Source organism: Panicum virgatum, chromosome 5N (genome assembly GCF_016808335.1).
Source record: "Panicum virgatum strain AP13 chromosome 5N, P.virgatum_v5, whole genome shotgun sequence".
NCBI classification, from domain to species: Eukaryota; Viridiplantae; Streptophyta; class Magnoliopsida; order Poales; family Poaceae; genus Panicum; species Panicum virgatum.
The window spans coordinates 59590704-59607351 of record NC_053149.1 but is presented as its reverse complement, the minus strand read 5'-3'; the positions used below and the strand labels follow the sequence as shown (position 1 = coordinate 59607351).

Here is a 16648-nt window from a genome sequence, read left to right as displayed (position 1 = left end):
TGTCCCATCCTGGCTCAGTCGGGGTGGCGCGACCACCCGGTCGGTCGCTCGGGGGTCTCCTTCGGTCTTATCCGTCGGAGCCTGGATTTCTTACCTGCGGGGCTATCTTACGTAGCTCTGTCACCAAACGGCGCGCCTGGTGAGGGGCGTCTTACCGAGGCCTGGCCGGGAGCGTCCGGTCACAATCGCTGGCGTAATGGAGTGGTGCGCAGAGGCGACCATCATTACGGCGAGGGGAGGCAGCGTTTGCGGACGCCCCCTCCCGTTGTGTCAAGGGGCCCGAGTGAGCGGCGTTGTCCCCTTGTCGGGGAAGCCTGCTGGCTTGGCCCTTCGCGCAAGATAAGGAGAACCGGCGCCTTGGGGTTTGCACGGAGGCTGTCTTGGCCGGCACGCCTGTCAGGAGGCGCGGCGCCCTTGGAGCGCACGTCTTAGGCCACCAGCCTAGCCTTGGACCGGGGCGCTAGGTCGGGGGGCCGCCTCGTGTCCGGGAGGTCGGGCTCCCAGACCCGTTCGCTTAGCAGCGAAGTCAGCTCCCCGCGCGGCTTGTCGGGCCGTCCCATCCTTAACCCAATAAGTCTGCTGGGCCTTACTTTATATAAGTCGGGCCCGTTAGGGACCCCTGATTTATTCCCCCGTCACCATGCATGAAAGATTTTTTTTTGTAGCGCGAGTAGTGCAAAGCAAACAAACGGGATTAAATCTCTCCAATCCATTTTAATCCTAAGTCAGATCTATTTATATCAACTGACTTAAACAGAGTTAAAATGGAGTGACTTAAAATAAATCAGCACCAGTGGAGAATGGGCCTTTTGTCTCACATATCAACCCTCTTTAGTCCCGGCTTTCTAACTGGGATTGAGAGTCCAAGACAAAAGTCACAGGGTAGATGCAAGACAAAAATTATTCTGTGTGACCCAAGACTCGAACTCGGGATATCTCGTCTCGCGGGCGTAGCTTCCTTACCACCCTACATACACAGCACATGTATCTTTGAATAGGATGCCTTCCTTTTAATAACATGATAAAAACTCTTTAGTCCCGGTTGGAGCCACCAACCATAACTAAATGCCCTTTTGATCCGGGTTGAAGCCTCCAACAAGGACTAACATTTAGTCCGAATTGGAGGTACCAACCGAGATTAAAAGGGTGACTTTTAGTCTCAGTTGGTGGCTCCAATCGGGATTAAAGCTCCCTGCCGTCCACTAGTCGTTGAACCTGGGACTAAAGACTTTATCGATTCTGAGTCCAATGATGACCGGGATTAATATGCAGAATTATAGATTCTTTCTGTACTAGTGCACGTAACCAAGCATGGTCTAAGGATTAGAGACAGACAACTCTACTTCGTACTGATAGATAACGTTGAGTCGGATTAGAGCTAGGGCTGGTACGAGACCGGCTTCGCTCATGTAAAATTCCACCATATGGATGCCCTCGTCATTTCTCCAACACATGAAACCTTCAGCGGTAAAGGACAGACAAGCAAAACGTTGGAGCACATTCCGATCCCGTCAAAAGTTATACCGCAATGAGCATCAGCACAAAACAAAAGGGAGCGCATGGAGCATTTGCACCCTTTGAGTAAGGACCATGCATATGCAACTGAACCGGGGAGCACATCACCATGGCTTGTAATAGACTTACTAGTACTGTAGTACAAGCCACAAGCTGCCTGGAATCTAGGCGGCTTAGTTTATGCAGGATACCGAAAAGGAAGCTTAGCCATCGGCTTTATTCCGAAGAACAGGTCCTGAACTCCTGATGAGACGGAGAACAAGTCATGCAACGCGTCACCATCCCGGTAGTTAATCTGGCGCTGAGTATTGACACGGACTACCATTAATCTAAGGCTGTGTTTAGTCCGCAAAAATTTTTGGGTTTGGGTACTGTAGCATTTTCGTTATTATTTGGTAATTAATGTTCAATTATAGACTAATTAGGTTTAAAAGATTCATCTCGTTATTTACAGTTGAACTTCATAATTAGTTATTTTTTCAACTATATTTAATACTCCATGCATGTGTTGGAAGATTCGATGTGACAGATACTGTAGAAAAATTTTTAGAAACTAAACAAGGCCTAAATACAGTAAAGCCCCCCTCCCCCTCCAGCCTCCGATCTACTACCCGTATGGCCGCCGCAACGGCTGGCGACGGCGACGAGAGCCCGGTGGTCCTGCCGTGGATGCGTCTGCCGGGCAGGGCGGCTGAAACGGACGTGCATTCTTACGGGAAACGCGCATGCAGGCGAGCCGAGCAGGCGCTTTCCCGCACGCGGCCGACGCCCTGGCCATGCGCGGCTGGCTCCGGGCCAGCGGATCCGCACCGAACTTTTTCCCTGCGGCGCCAGCGCCACCGACGCATGCACCTCTGGTAGTCTGGTGGTCCGTCGTGGGAACGAAATAAAGGGAAGCACACGTCCAGACCCGTGCCCGCCAGCCCTGGCCGCGCGCGGCTGCCGTGGTCGGCTCGTCGCTGGGTGCCTGGGTCCCGTGCGTAGTGTGGTAAAAGAGCTCAAGATTTTAAATAAGAAAATCTAAGAATCGGATTTTAAAAAAGCCGGACTCTAATCTTATATAATTTGAACTAAATAATTAAAAAACCTTATTAGACTGTGAAGAAGCCACTATGATCATGACTCATTACCATCCCTACCCGTGCGCGGCCGCCGCCGCCGCTACGTGCACCTGCACGCATCAGGGGCGTGCTCGTGATGTCCTACCAAATCGTGGTGTCTCAACCATACATGACAGCGCTGCTCGCAAAATTCGTCGCCAATTATTGAGTTTAGGCGCACAAATCGCCACGTGCTACGCTATTTTGGCACGAGCTAGTTGGGAAGACGTTGTTTGTTGGTACATTCCTACCTAATAATACTAGTACTACTTTCTATCCTGCTATTACTCCAGCATCGTATTCACGGAACAGTGCATGCTTTTCTCAGCGACTCAAAATTAGACCTGTTTAGCCTGGCGCATGCACCTTTTATGTATGATTCTTTTGATCTCCACATATCATAGAAACTAAAAGTATAACAAGATTCCTTTAGGCAAGAAAAAATATGACAGCAAATTTTTTACCGCACTTACCACACTTGCTTATTCTTAGATATGGCAAAAAAAATAGTTAACAACCAAACATACCCTAGCGTAATGTGCGGCGGTAAGCCAAAATGCATTCGGTGGCCTCAGCTGATGCAAAAAAAAAATAGTTAACAACCAAACATACCCTAGCGTAATTTTTTACCCACTGTTGTTTGCTTCCGGTGGCCTCAGCTGATGCAAAGAAAGATCCTTGCTTCGTGAGCAACATGCGATATTGTCTCGAAGTAGTACCATCGATCTAGCCACCAGCCGAAAGAGGATATATATAGTGCGTGCTAGCTTGCTGTTTTTTTATAATCCACGAGGATGAACTTACGACCATGAAGCTTTGTCAGATTGCGCCCTCGATCTGATCTGATCGTCCTTAACCAGTGTCCGAAACGGCCCAGCTGCTGCCCTCTTGTCCATATAAAACCGCCCGTTCCCTTCCTACGGGGTAGTGCGTTCCGTGCTGTGATGCGTTACAGGCTTGCAGTAAACTAATACTGATTAGATTGTCACCGTAACTAGATTCCCCTAACTCCAACCCATCCTTTTTAGACCCGTTTTGTTTAGCTCGTGCCGTGTCCACAGACCATTTGCCCCGCGCGCCAGCAAGCAGGCAAAGCAGGGACGCCCAAGGCCCCCAAGCCCCAAGCGCGCGTGAGTTGCGGCACTGCGCGCGCAGGGACGGCACCGGTCGAGTACGCGACGATCCCGCCGCCGTGCTGTGACTGTGAGCGGCGAGCCCACGCCCGGGCCCGGCCGACCGGCCGGCCGGGCAAGACCAACACGGAACGGCAAGCCTGGCTCATGATGTCACGCACACGACGACGAGGCGAGGCGGCGACGGCCGAGCTGGGCCGCCAGGCGCCTCATTATTTCGGCTCCGCCAGGCGCCAGCCAGCCAACCAACCCGCCCTCGTCATCCCTCTCTCCTCAGGACGGGAGTTGGGAGACCCGGCTTTCCCTTTTCCCAAAACGGCCTCCGCACCCTATACAGCGACCTGGCCCCAGGACGACGGGGCCCCGCCAGCGACCCGGCAGCCCGGCCCGAGGAGCGCCGCAGCGGTGAGGCCGTCTGCCGGTCTTGTGGGGCCGGCGCGCGGGGAGCCCGCCGGGCAGTGGGTTGTCACGAGGCGGGTCGTCGCGGGGAGGAGAGCCAAAGCCGAGCGTGGGGGCACCGGAATCTGGGATTTCCCAGTCGACACGCCTCGTCGCCCTCGGTATGATGCGAAGCAGGAGGGTTCTGGCGGGTTTTGGGGTTGTTTGGCAGGAGCCGGAGTCATTCCTCCAAAATGAATCCAATTTTACCAAGGCTCTATTTGTATGTCGGTATTGGAGGCTTTGGTATTGAATTGAGTTTAATGCCAAATCAACCTAGTATTGGTATTATGTTACAATACCAAAGCCATTGTTTAGATGTAGATAAAATTGGAAGATGGAATCAAAGCAGCTGGGGAATACCGATTCATATGTTTGGATGTCCACACCGTGGCATCTGATTTTGTCCATGCTGAGGGAGGCAGAGGAGGAGCCGCACGGCTCGCCGGCGGAGGAGCGGCGCGGGGCTCGCCACAGAGGGGGGCAGGGGAGGGGCGCCGCGCAGCTCGCCGGCGAAGAGGCGACGCGGGGCAGGCGGCGGCTGCCGGGCCCCATCGAGCTCCGCGCCCATGGCCGAAGCACGCGGCGGCGCGGCGTTCCCCGCCGGCTAGCAGCCAGCCGGCGCCCCTCCTCCCTCAACTCCAACGGCGCCAGCGGCCCTCCGCCCCTTCCCTCCCTCTCCAATCCTGCTCCCCATCCTCCTCCGTGGCGCGGGCGGAGCGAGGGCGGGGCGCCGGCGGCCGCAGGCGGAGCGAGGGCGGGCGCGGCGCCGGCGAGCGCCGGCGGAGTGCCGGCCGCACGAGGGGGGAGTTGGCGGCGGGCCTCGCAGTGGCGCCCCCGCCCCCGCCCCTGCTCTCCCGGGGCAGGGCCAGGGCAGAGGCCGCGATGCGCAGCCGGTCGGAGGCTCCCTGGAGCTCGCGGCGGAGGCTCGACGGTCGCCTCCCTCCTCGCGCGTGGTGCTCCCAACTGCGTGCTGCGAACGACGGACGGGGAGGAAGAACGACGGAGGGGTACGCGCGGGGGGTCGGGGGAGGGAGGGGAAGCTATTTCGGGCGAATACAGCCGGGAGACCTCAGAATCGTGGGCGGGCTCTTTCCTTCGTGCAGGAAGAGGCCGCGATATTGGGCACCAATGCCTCGGACCAATTCCAGGATCATCCAAACAAATGGAATTTGAGGGCAGCAAATACCAAAGCCAAATCGAGGCTCCCAATGTCTACTTCCAAACGGTACCTAAGGCTTGTTTAGTTCCTTAAAAAAAATTGAACACTAACTGTCACATCGAATTTTCGAACACATACATGGAGCATTAAATGCAGTTGAAAAAATAATTAATTACACAGTCAAACTGATTAACATGAGCTGAATCTTTTAAATTTAATTAGTCCATAATTGGACATTATTTGTCAACTAACAACGAAATGTGCTACAGTACCAAAACTCAAATTTTTTCACCAATTAAACACACCCTAAAATTCAGCTTGTGAAGATGTCTGGTGCCGAAGCCGTTTGGTACAGCTCGTGGAGAAGGCGGTGGTGAAGCTCCTGAGGGAGCCGTGCCAAACACACTCTTGATTTAAAAGGATGCGGCCACGAGAATGCATTTGATGTCGGATTTGAATTTTGCATGCTACGAGAATGCTAGAGTATGTAATATCAATCTTAGAAAAAACTCCCTCTCCGTATCTAATAATCATTAGTTTTACATTTTTATTTATGATGATTACTACAACAAACCACCAAAATTCAATCATCGATAAGATATGCTAGGTGAACGCAACCATTCAAATATTGTAGTAATAGAGTTTTGAATGAATCTGCCGAACACCTCTAATAACAAAAAAAATAACTTTTGGTATTAGGAAGAAAGATGAATAATCTATTGGATATAGACACATTTTTCTTTATTTTTAAATATTTGTTTAAGTTTTTAAGGGGCTATATAGGAGCATAAGCTTCAACAGAATTTGGGGAACTTTGACTTTCTATGCTTAATTTTGTGCTGGAAATGGAACAAACGCATGAATGCATTCATCCCAGATAAAAGTTTTTTCCAAACAATATAATGCACACTACTACAAAGGATAATTTACCGCGACCTTTTTAAAACACCTCCGAACGAGGCGGGCAGAAATTTGAACCGCCTCGGTTAATGGTATCGATCAATCGAGACGGTCATTGTTATTAACCGAGGTGGTTAAAAAAACATTAGTGTATAAAACATTCAAATATGGATGAATTTTTCATTCACAAGGGCCGACGACGACACCAACATTTCACTAATCAACGCGTACTTAATAACATCCGCGATTAATATTGTCCATAAAATTATTTGATTAGCGAGTAAAAAACAACCAAAAAAGCTCCTTAGAAGTTTTGGCCATCTACACCTAATTAACCATAGCAATTGTAATTGGAAATAAATGTTTGTTTAGAAAATTTCATACACATTAGTAGTAGTGACAAATGAGCATATTACCCCTAATTAACTATAGCAGTTCCTTAGATTATCAACAAATTCAAATGCGTTGGAACAAAAAAAAGTAGCATCTATTTTAATTAGGTTTAATAGATTCATCTTACAAATTATTTATAATTAGCTCATATTTAGTCTGTTAATTAGAACGTAGGACTAAATTTTAGTCAGGCTAGTGTAATTCTTTATCACGAAGAATGGAAAACAGTTGGAACTGTAGCGCGGAGAAGCATCATAAATGGGAGGGCACAGAAAAAGCATATACAAACATCAACATCCCCCCATCCATCCATAGGTTAAAAAAGCCCAGCACCCGCACAACACACCAAGCTTCTCCTCATCATCAGTCATCACCACCTCCTCCATCTCGGCCTCCGCTCCCCTCTCTCTCCTCCCCTCCTCCTCTCCCTCTCCAAACCCCATCTACGTCGGCGTAGGGTGCGGGGGCTGGAGTTGGAGGAAGCATTTGTGAAGATTCTGTGGCGACTTCTCCAGATCGGCAGATCCATCTTTCTGGGTTGTATCTTTGGGCGTTTTGGAGCAAAGCCCCCAAATAGTTTGTTGCAGAAAGGAGCCGCTTTTCCGCTGCTCCAGACTCTCTATGAGTCTCTGCTCGTCGTTCTTGGCCTCGGATCATATATCCATCTAGGAAAAAGAGGCCACCTTTGCATTTATTCTTTTGCCCCTTCGGAGATCGCCCTCGTCAAGATTTGGTGGGAACCCAATTCACTGCGATTCCCTTGTGGAAAAGCGCCGCTTTGGTTCCTGTTTCCCCACAGCTCCCAACTCTATATTTCTCAATCTCTTGTTCACCTACTTGCCTAACTTTCTTTTACTTCGATCCACCAGTTTGTGGCTTCCACGCCTCGGCATTCGATAGTTATATACTGATTTGACGCAAACCAGATCAATCTGTGGCCCTTTTTTCCGGAGGGTTGTTGTGCTTATTCCTGTTCTTGGTCGGAGGCATGGCGGCGGCGAACGGAGGTGCCGGCGCGGCGCTGTTCAGCGAGGAGGAGCTGCGGGAGGTGAGCGGGGTGCGCCGGGGGGAGGACTTCGTGGAGATGACGTGCGGATGCACCAGCCACCGCTACGGCGACGCCGTCGGCCGCCTCCGCGTCTTCGCCTCCGGCGACCTGGAGGTCAGCTGCGAGTGCACCCCCGGCTGCCGCGAAGGTCAGAGCCAGTCACCAACCAAACACTTCTCTCGCTTTGCTTTTCTCCCGGCTTGATTTCATGTCCGTGCATCGCGATTCGCGTATGGTGTTTGATCTCTGGGTCACGGCGTCTTGCCCCCAAAGCTGAACCTGCATGCAATGCCAGTGCACGCGCCGCGGTGCCGCTTGTGCCCGGCATTGCCTGCTTCTATTGTTTGGTACCATGCTGCATCCCATGCAATGTTGCTCTGGCCTAGCTTGTGTGCCTGTTCGCCGTTGTTTTTTTGCCAATAAACCATTGCCTTCTCTGCAATCTGAATGCTAGGATGCGCCGAACTAGTTTGGTTGGTGGTCATGCGCCCCTGGGAGTAATTAATATCACTTGTATCATTCATTCTGACCGTTCGTGTTGTGTCTCTCCACACCCTCTAGTCTAGTACAGCACATGAAAGCAGTTTGTCCTTGATACCTAATGCACGTCGATTCATTCTGTGCGCTCTCTTTGCATGGATGGTGGTGATGGGATTTGCCCCTCTGTTCAGTCGTGGTGTCCATCACTGCAGTACAGCACATTGTTACGTCTCTGTTTATGTTCAGGCTGTCGTTTGCATGGATTAGCATCTGTTCTCGTTTGGAGTTGCATGCTGCTTTCTTTTGTATGCAAAGTGGAAGTGGCCTTTTTGATCTTCCATTGTGACATAGGATGCTTGTTTGCAACGAGTGAGATGTAAAAGAACCGTTGTCTCTGTTTCTGACTTTCTGCTTTGGTACCTGTGTGGCCTTAATAGTTCGTCTCAGAGATCTGTAGATGATATTTTCTGCTTCTCATCTGCAATGCCTATATTTCAGTGTGCGCCCGTACTGATGTTTCTGTAGATTATTGCAGACGACATATTGATATAGATAACATAAGTGTTATGTCTGGCAGTATTGCTGCATACTATGTACAAGACCTTGGAATGATCTGTATGGGAGTTTATGTCTCAAACCTAAAATGTATGAATAGTTACATTTGTGTGTTTTTGAGCCTAACATGTGAAGCAACAATTGTCTTCTTTTATTCAGCCGTATTAGTAAGTTCTCATTTGTTTTGGCACTTTTTTCCTTTATCGCTGGTATTCATAGTGATAGCAACATGGCAAAGCCGTAAAAAGGTAGCAGCCAATTATGGTTTGCCATATATTCTGAAGTTCAGGATTTGTTTATGAAATCTAGATATGTATGTGGGATTTAACAAATGGGATAGGCTCTGCACTCGAAATATGCAGTTCCTAATGCCAATAATTTATGACGGCCGCTTGCAGCCTTCTATAAGATGTGTATCTATCTTGGGCTACATACACTGCGGTGCTCCTCGGTGGAGCAATCCAGCACCCAGTTTTTTAGGGAAGCTACTTTGTTTATGTGCTGCTTGGCTCGAGTGACATCACATATCACGAAAATTCAAATGGTTCTTGTTTTATATGAACTTAAGGACTCGCAAGAATGCGTGTGTATCTTCTAGTTAAACCCATTCTTTATGTTTATGGTATGACTTTTTGTTAGTACATTTCTAGGCTAAACCTTGGAGATAGCATTTTTTTAATCAACGAGTGAGCACAACATTGTGTACTGATAGCTCTCATTTTCATGATGGTTCAGGATTACTGTGATATAAGTTAATTTTGTAACTTGAAATTTCAGATAAGTTGACACCTGCAGCCTTTGAGAAGCACTCTGGAAAAGAGACCGCTGGAAAGTGGAGGAACACTATCTGGGTCATGGTTCAGGGAGAAAAAGTGCCACTGTCAAAGACAGCTCTGCTCAAATACTACTACTTGGCACACAAATCCAGCAATGGTTCTCACAAAGGTCGTAATGGACGTCCATCTCACCGTGATGAGTTCATCCGCTGCACAAGATGTGGAAAGGATAGGAGATTTCGGCTCCGGTCAAAAGAAGAGTGCCGTGTTTACCATGATGCTCTTGCCAAAATTAACTGGACATGTGCAGATTTGACAACTGATAGGTATGTGTTTGCACTTTTTGGCTAGTGTATTGTTAAGTCTGAATCTAGCTAGATTTCCATGCCACCATTTTAGATTCATCTCGAGCTACTGTTGAATTCTGTTGTTTTGGCCTAGTTAATTTTGTGGCTTTTAGTGTTTACTTCTATCGAGCTACGACTGCTAGTGTAATTAAGATACTGGGGGAATTTTCAGTTCTGTCAAAAAAATTGTTCTGCTCTCTTTGGGTGTACTGTTTAGTGTTCTATAGTATAGTGTTTGCTAATTTCATTAATGCTGCCATCCTCCTAGCAAAGCCAGTTTTGTGTAGATTTTCGGTTGATGTGGATATGAAGTACTGGTGGGTGGAGTGGATGCCCTTTAGCGGATGGAACTTCCCATATTGGCCTACTGGTGGTGTTACTAGAATAGTGACAGGAAACCCCTGAAAGTCGAACTGCAGGCTGTGTCAAGGCAAGTGGTTGATGCATATCCAATACCATTATTGGTAAAGCCCACTGTGGTAGCATACCACTGCTAAAGCACATTGTTTAACTGTAGCATAGATCAGATGCTTTTCAGTATCATACTGTAGGAAACTAGGAGCTAGAAACTGCACGCCTCCACTGCAATTTGTGAACTGTTGCCATCCAAGTTTCTGGCCGAACATTGGCAGATCTCTGCAGGGTTCCTGTCGCTTGCTTGCGGCCACAGCAACACGTTCAGTAGCATTTGTGCACTCCTTAGCTTGCCTGCAGGGATCATTTGCAGAAGATTACCACTGATGCCTATCTGGAGATTATTCCAACTCATTTTTTTTGTCCTCCACGGAGAACTATTTGTGCTGCCTTTGTTTTCGACAAAAAGAGAGAAAATTGTACCTGGATATTTGTTTCCCTGTGACCATTTCTGCCATTTCCATCTGTGTGACTGCAAATCCTTAGCTTCACTGTTCTGACTCTCCTGTATCGCCTCCAGGGTCACCTGTGACGATGAGGAGGAGCGAGCAAGCCGCAAGGTGCTGCGTGGCTGCTCCCGCGCCACGTCCTGCGCCGGCTGCATGAAGTGCGTCTGCTTCGGGTGCGAGACCTGCCGCTTCAAGGACTGCGACTGCCAGACCTGCGTCGACTTCTACCGCAACTCGGAGTCGGAAGGAATAACAGGGAGGACCTAACACCATTCGTTCCATTGGCCAGGACACCAAAAATGGCTTCCGCCAGGGTAAACCGGAGGCTTTTAGCCTTCAGCTGATCGATGCCCTCATCAACCAACATATTGGGACAGGGCAGGCCGTTATTCTGAACAATCCCGTTCTCTCATTTTCCATGGCTGGCGTTCGTGGAGTAGCGAAGGGCGCCAGCCAATTTTGCTACATAGTACAATTTACCAACACTTCTCCTCTTTTCTCGCATTGTTTTAAGATCCTATATGTGCTCTCTGCTCGGTTGCTTTAATCAATCTAACGAAATAGATGTGCCGAGTTTTTTTTCTCAAAACATAATTTCTGACAAATTCTCCAAATTTTCAGTGTTTGTTGCGTTTTCATCAGTGTCCTGGTATGACCTTTTTCTTAAGGCTGGTTCCAACAGCGGGTCTGCAGCCCCAGCCCACAGCCACAGCCACGTCAGTGCCACGTCAGCTCTCACCAGCCCACTCGACCCCAGCGCTCCATCAGTCAGCCTGCAGTCTCAGTCCACAGCCACATCAGCGCCACGTCAGTTTCTCCATTCCAGACTTAACCATTTCAGAACGCGTTGCTCTATGATTTAAATTGACACAACAAAACTACTTTATTAAATTTAAAAATTTAGAAATTACATAAAAATTCGAAATAAAAATTACACGACAATTTAAAATAAAGAAAATTACATAAAAATATAAAAATTACATAAATCTACTCGTCGTCGTCGTTGAGGTGAAGCTGTTGTTGCAGACGTTTTAACGCTCGGTCATGAACCTTCTTCTGAGCATCCGTCATACCGTCCGTCGAGCGTGAACTGAGTATGTTCCACTGCTTCCACAGTTTTGCTTGAGCGTACTCGTGGGTGATCTTGCAAAGATCTTCCAACTTTTCGCCCATCTCTGCGGAATCAGTAGAAGTATGGCTGCTTGAGCCTACCTTCCCCTTACCCTTCCGCGCAGCCGCCTTCGATCTATCACGACCCGGGGGACGGTTCACCTCCTCGTCGGTCTCCCGAGAGCCGGAGCTATACTCACCGGAAGTTCCGAGACGTGATCTCTTCGACACGTCTATATTCGGCCCACCACCATGCTTCACTGACCATTTCGGCTGGTGACGGACAGCTTCCCACCAATGAAAAAGCTTAAACTCATGGCCAGCCCTTCGTGCATACCTTGCTTTGGCTTCGTCCATCACCATGTCGTCGTCGGCTCCACTTTGCCGCTTCGACACTTCTTGGTTGTATATTGCATTGAACAAGGAGACCCGTGCATTGTACATGGACCAATGATCCTTCAGTTGCTTGGCGGTGCGGTGTCGGAGTGGGTCAGTGGTGGCGTTGTAGGTGTCGCTTATTTGGCCCCAAAAGGTTGGGCCGCTCTTGCTGTTTCTGTCCACACAATCGACCGAGTGCATCAACCAAGCATTAACCTATACAAAACTAACTTAGTAAAAGTATACTTCAATTGACATTAGCGAACACGAGAAACGAATGAGGACGTACCAGTTTCTCCTCGTCTGCGGGCGTCCACTCATTCCTCTTTTTGGGAATGGCTGGACGACATGGTGCGGTCGTACCCCCGCCTTCATTCTCCGAGCCAGCGGAGGCAGCACCTCCAGCATGACCGTGAGGAGCAGATGTCGTGAATGTGGGAGGCGGAGGGTAGGGATATGGAGGGTACGGATATGGAGGGTAGGGATATGGCGGAGGAGCATCGGTCGTGGGAGCAGGATATGGATACGGTGGGGGAGCGACTCTGGAAGTGGCGGGAGCTGTAGGATACGGGTACGGTGGGTAGGGATACGATGGGTACGGATACGGCGGAGGAGCACCTATGAAAGCCCCGGGAGCTGGAGGAAACAGCGCTCGGGGTTGCGAGGGTGGAGCAGTCTCCGAGCGGCGATGGAGCGGCGAGTAGTCGAACTCCTCCTCGGAAGCATTGGTACCCGGCGTATGGGTAGTCGAACGCTCGGGGTCGGCGTTGAGCAGGTCGAAGTATGACTGCATATTTGGACTCCAGTTTGCCATGGTGGAAGAATTTGAGAGAGGAAGTGGGTGAAATGGGGAGTGAGAGGTGTGGAATGAGCTCCAACCAGCCCTCTCTATTTATAGATGAGTTGGGGACGAAATTTGTGATTTTTTGGAATTTTTTTCGAATTTTTTGGAGTCCAAACGGTCAAAAACGGCTAGCTGACGTGGCGCTGACGTGGCAGCCGTTGGCCAATCACAGAGCGCCGCGTGGCAGCCGACCGGACGCGGGGTCGGTACCGACCGGCCGGGTCGGTACCGACCAGTCGGTACCGACCGCGCGCGGCTCCAACGCCGGTCGGTACCGACCGCCCGGCCGGTCGGTAGCGCTACCGCCCCGCGCTCTCGGTTTCCGCGCTTACCGACCGGCGCGGGTCGGTAGCCGGGTCGGTACCGACCCCCGTTGGAACCAGCCTAACAAAGAAAAGAAACTAGATCTCTGACTCGCATTGTTGTACAGTATATCTGAGTTATGGGCGGCCTGCCACAAAGGTTGACCTTTCTCCTGTTCTGTCCGGCCAGCACCCAGGCCTTTGAAGATGCGACTCTCTGAGCCTGGCGCTGCTTGTGAAGAACGGAAGATGGAGTATGCGCCAGCGGCCAGGGCGCCAGGCGTCGGGACATGATCGCTCGATCGCGCGCGGGCGCGGCGGCCAAGCCAGCTCACTGTTCGGCGCTCGGCATGGAAACCCCTGGCCCCACGCGACGGCCGGCGTGTTATTGATGGACACCCGACAGGTTTCCGGTGCACGGGCGGGCGGCGAGTCGAGCGGCCGGCCGGTGGCGGCGTGGTGCGGGGGAAGGGGGCCGCCTGGTCTGGCGCCTGTGGCCAGCATTCAGTTGTAGCAGCAGGCGCAGAGCCAGAGTTGCCCGGTCGACCAGTGAAGCAGCGCTGCCGGCAGAGCCGCAGAGGCCTCTGTTTATTTTTTAGGCAGCGTTTAGTTGCCAAACTTTTCTCTACAGTATCAGTCACATTAAGTTTTTAAACACATATATGAAATATTAAATATAGTTAGAAAACACATGTATGAAATATTAAATATAGTTAGAAAACACATGTATGAAATATTAAATATAGTTAGAAAAAATAATTAATTACACAGTCTAATTGATTCTTACGAAATGAATCTAATGATATTAATTAATTTATGATTGTATATTAATTGTCAAGTAATAACGAAACGTGCTACAGTACCCAAATCCAAACTTTTTCACCAACTAAACACCCTCTTACTACTGCTCAGTCCATAAAACGTGAGGCCCTGTTTAGTTTGCGAAAAGTTATTGTAGCACATTTCGTTGTTACTTGACAAATAATGTCCAATCATAAACTAATTAGACTTAAAAAATTCATCTCGTGTTAATCAGTTAAACTGTGTAATTAGTTATTTTTTCAACTATATTTAATGTTCCATGTATGTATTCGAAAATTTGATGTGACGGGTACCGCAGAAATTTTTTCTGGAAGAGAACGGGGCCTGAGACGCCAGGACACGGGCGACCTGCGTGCGTTCGGGTGCGCCGGGTATAACAACGTCGAACCCGTCTCGCGATTCCTCCTGTGCCGCTGCAGCTGCACGCCTGCACCCTTCCGGGTCCGGTCGTGTCCGGTCCGGATGATAGAAAACACACGAGAACCGGGGCGCATGCAGATGCGGCGGAAGCGACGTGACGGCGACAATGGCCGGTACGGTGGATCCATCAAGAGATTCGCTGCGCCGGAGGCGACATGGCTGCGCATGGCGCAGCGAGATACGAAAAGAGATCTGGCTGGGGGGTCGCCGGAGTCCGGTGCACGCGGCGGGCGACGCTGACGTGGGAGTCGAGGCTGACTGGCTGGCTGCCTGGCCGAGGCTGACGCGCACTTCTGCAGGCTTTGCGGTCGCAGCGCTGCCGAGACGGGGCTCCACCTCCACGCCCCCTGAAAAAGGCATCGCGCACTTTGGCATTCACGTCTCCCTCTTCTCCTCTGGCCTCTAGCGGGCCGCAATACCAGTAGAGCCTGCGTGCCGGTTGAGTGTTTCAACGACACAGTCCCACATGACCGTATGGTAGGTCCGTAGATAATGTACTGTAGGCTGTAGTGTACTGCTACCTCGTAGCCTACTGTAACTGTAACAGACTAACAGTAACTGTAGTAGTAACACCAAGCTGCGTGCGATGCCGCGGAGCTGAACTGGATACGCACTGGAGCGTACTCCACAGTCCACAGCCACAGGTGATCGGAATCGGATCGTATCTGGCCGCGACCGTGAGCTCTTGGCTATTAGCCGAGCCACATCAGCAATTTAGGAGTAAACCATACAACAATAGTCTCTACCTAGTCTACGTAGCAATTAATCTAGAATTTTTATTTCTTGCGGGGTCCACAGTCCACTAATTCTACACCGTTGATGATGCAGCATCAGGACTCGTCGCAGCAAGCCACAGTAGCGAGTCGCGGTGCCCTTTAGTGCGTCCCCAATGTTAGCTATTTAGCCAGCTAAATCTCATGTAGCAATAAAAAAATAGGAGAAAGTAGTTACTAGTGATGAGCAAATATCTGATCTATTTTACGTAGTCCAAAATATGTGAGAGGAGCATATGAGTCTAATAGTATAAAATAGTTTTTTATTTTCTCTTTCACTTTTACATCAGCATACTAAATAGCTAGTACTAGTGTCGGTACCTCTGGACTAGGGTACCCCTCTTGCTATGTCAAGACTCGTAGTTATCCGTAACTACGCCCAAAGGAGCTGAGCAACCGGACCCCTGGGGTCCGACTCCATCTCACCGGACCAACGGTCTCGGACCCGCATCCCGCTCGGGGTCAGGTCCGGTATCACCACGTGTCCCGGAGAAGGAAGCACTCAGACGAAACAGCCGGAGACCCCGGACCTCCCCCGGGGTCCCGGAGACGCAGATACGCGCGCGCGGCTGCCAAGCTTCCTCGAGAAGACTTGGCCGCCTACCGCATTCAATGCGGGAGGCGTTAAGAGCGCTCTGCCACAGCAGAGCCCGAGGAGACTTTCGCTAGGCTGCACTATTGACCGCGCGTTTCCAAGGTACACTGTACAGCCGCTTGCGCCACTCACGCCACGCACGTCAGACTGCTACACCAGTTAGACACGATAACTCGGCGACGGAGTATCATAACACCTACACGGTAGACCCAACAGTCTACGCCGCAACTTACGTTGCCTCAACGGGCGCCTCGCCGATGAGCCAGGAGAAGACCCCCCTCGGTCAGAGAGTCTACAGGACGATGAAGTGTATCCGGCAAGAGATTCTCCATCACTGTAGCACCACTACTGTCTAGTAAAATATACATCCTTGTTGGGCCCACCTGTCGGGGTCCGACGCCCGTGTACGCGTCCTCCTTGCTCTATAAAAGGGAGACGCCCGTTAGAGAAAGGTCAGGTCCAGAAGAGGACTGGAAGGCAGAGGATAGACTCATCCACCGACACTAGAGCAATACTACTCTCAAGTGGACGTAGGGTATTACGCTCCGGCGGCCCGAACCACTCTAGATCGTCGTGTGTTCATCGAGTTCTTGATCGTGTCTTGAGCTAGATACGCCTAACCGCTTAGCGCAATCCCGAGTATACCCCCTCGGGGATTAGGCGGGTGCCTTCCGCCACCCGGCTGTGGGTACCC

At 50.4% G+C, this 16648-nt stretch overlaps 2 protein-coding genes across 2 annotated transcripts; one reads left to right on the top strand and one right to left on the bottom strand.

The window, feature by feature from the left end:
• Positions 1-6951: 6951 nt before the first annotated feature.
• Positions 6952-11346, top strand: LOC120675942 (protein ULTRAPETALA 2-like). Its single transcript, XM_039957143.1, has 3 exons — positions 6952-7837; positions 9502-9826; positions 10782-11346. The coding sequence occupies exons 1-3, from the start codon at positions 7630-7632 to the stop codon at positions 10975-10977; spliced, it is 729 nt and encodes a 242-aa protein (XP_039813077.1). The 5' UTR covers positions 6952-7629; the 3' UTR covers positions 10978-11346.
• Positions 11347-11574: 228 nt separating this feature from the next.
• On the bottom strand, positions 11575-12704 carry LOC120672017 (glutathione S-transferase T2-like). Its single transcript, XM_039952299.1, has 2 exons — positions 12488-12704; positions 11575-12414 (listed from the first exon to the last, which is right to left on the bottom strand). Exon 2 carries the CDS (start codon positions 12397-12399, stop codon positions 11698-11700), a length of 702 nt encoding a protein of 233 aa, XP_039808233.1. The 5' UTR covers positions 12400-12414; positions 12488-12704; the 3' UTR covers positions 11575-11697.
• Positions 12705-16648: the final 3944 nt, after the last annotated feature.

Bases quoted from the DNA above. Each gene is read 5' to 3' on its own strand.
- LOC120675942 (XM_039957143.1), top strand. From the start codon at position 7,630: ATGGCGGCGGCGAACGGAGGTGCCGGCGCGGCGCTGTTCAGCGAGGAG. The intron at 7,838-9,501 runs GTCAGAGCCAGT...TTGAAATTTCAG, and splicing joins CACCCCCGGCTGCCGCGAAG to ATAAGTTGACACCTGCAGCC. The intron at 9,827-10,781 runs GTATGTGTTTGC...TATCGCCTCCAG, and splicing joins GCAGATTTGACAACTGATAG to GGTCACCTGTGACGATGAGG.
- LOC120672017 (XM_039952299.1), bottom strand. From the start codon at position 12,399: ATGCACTCGGTCGATTGTGTGGACAGAAACAGCAAGAGCGGCCCAACC.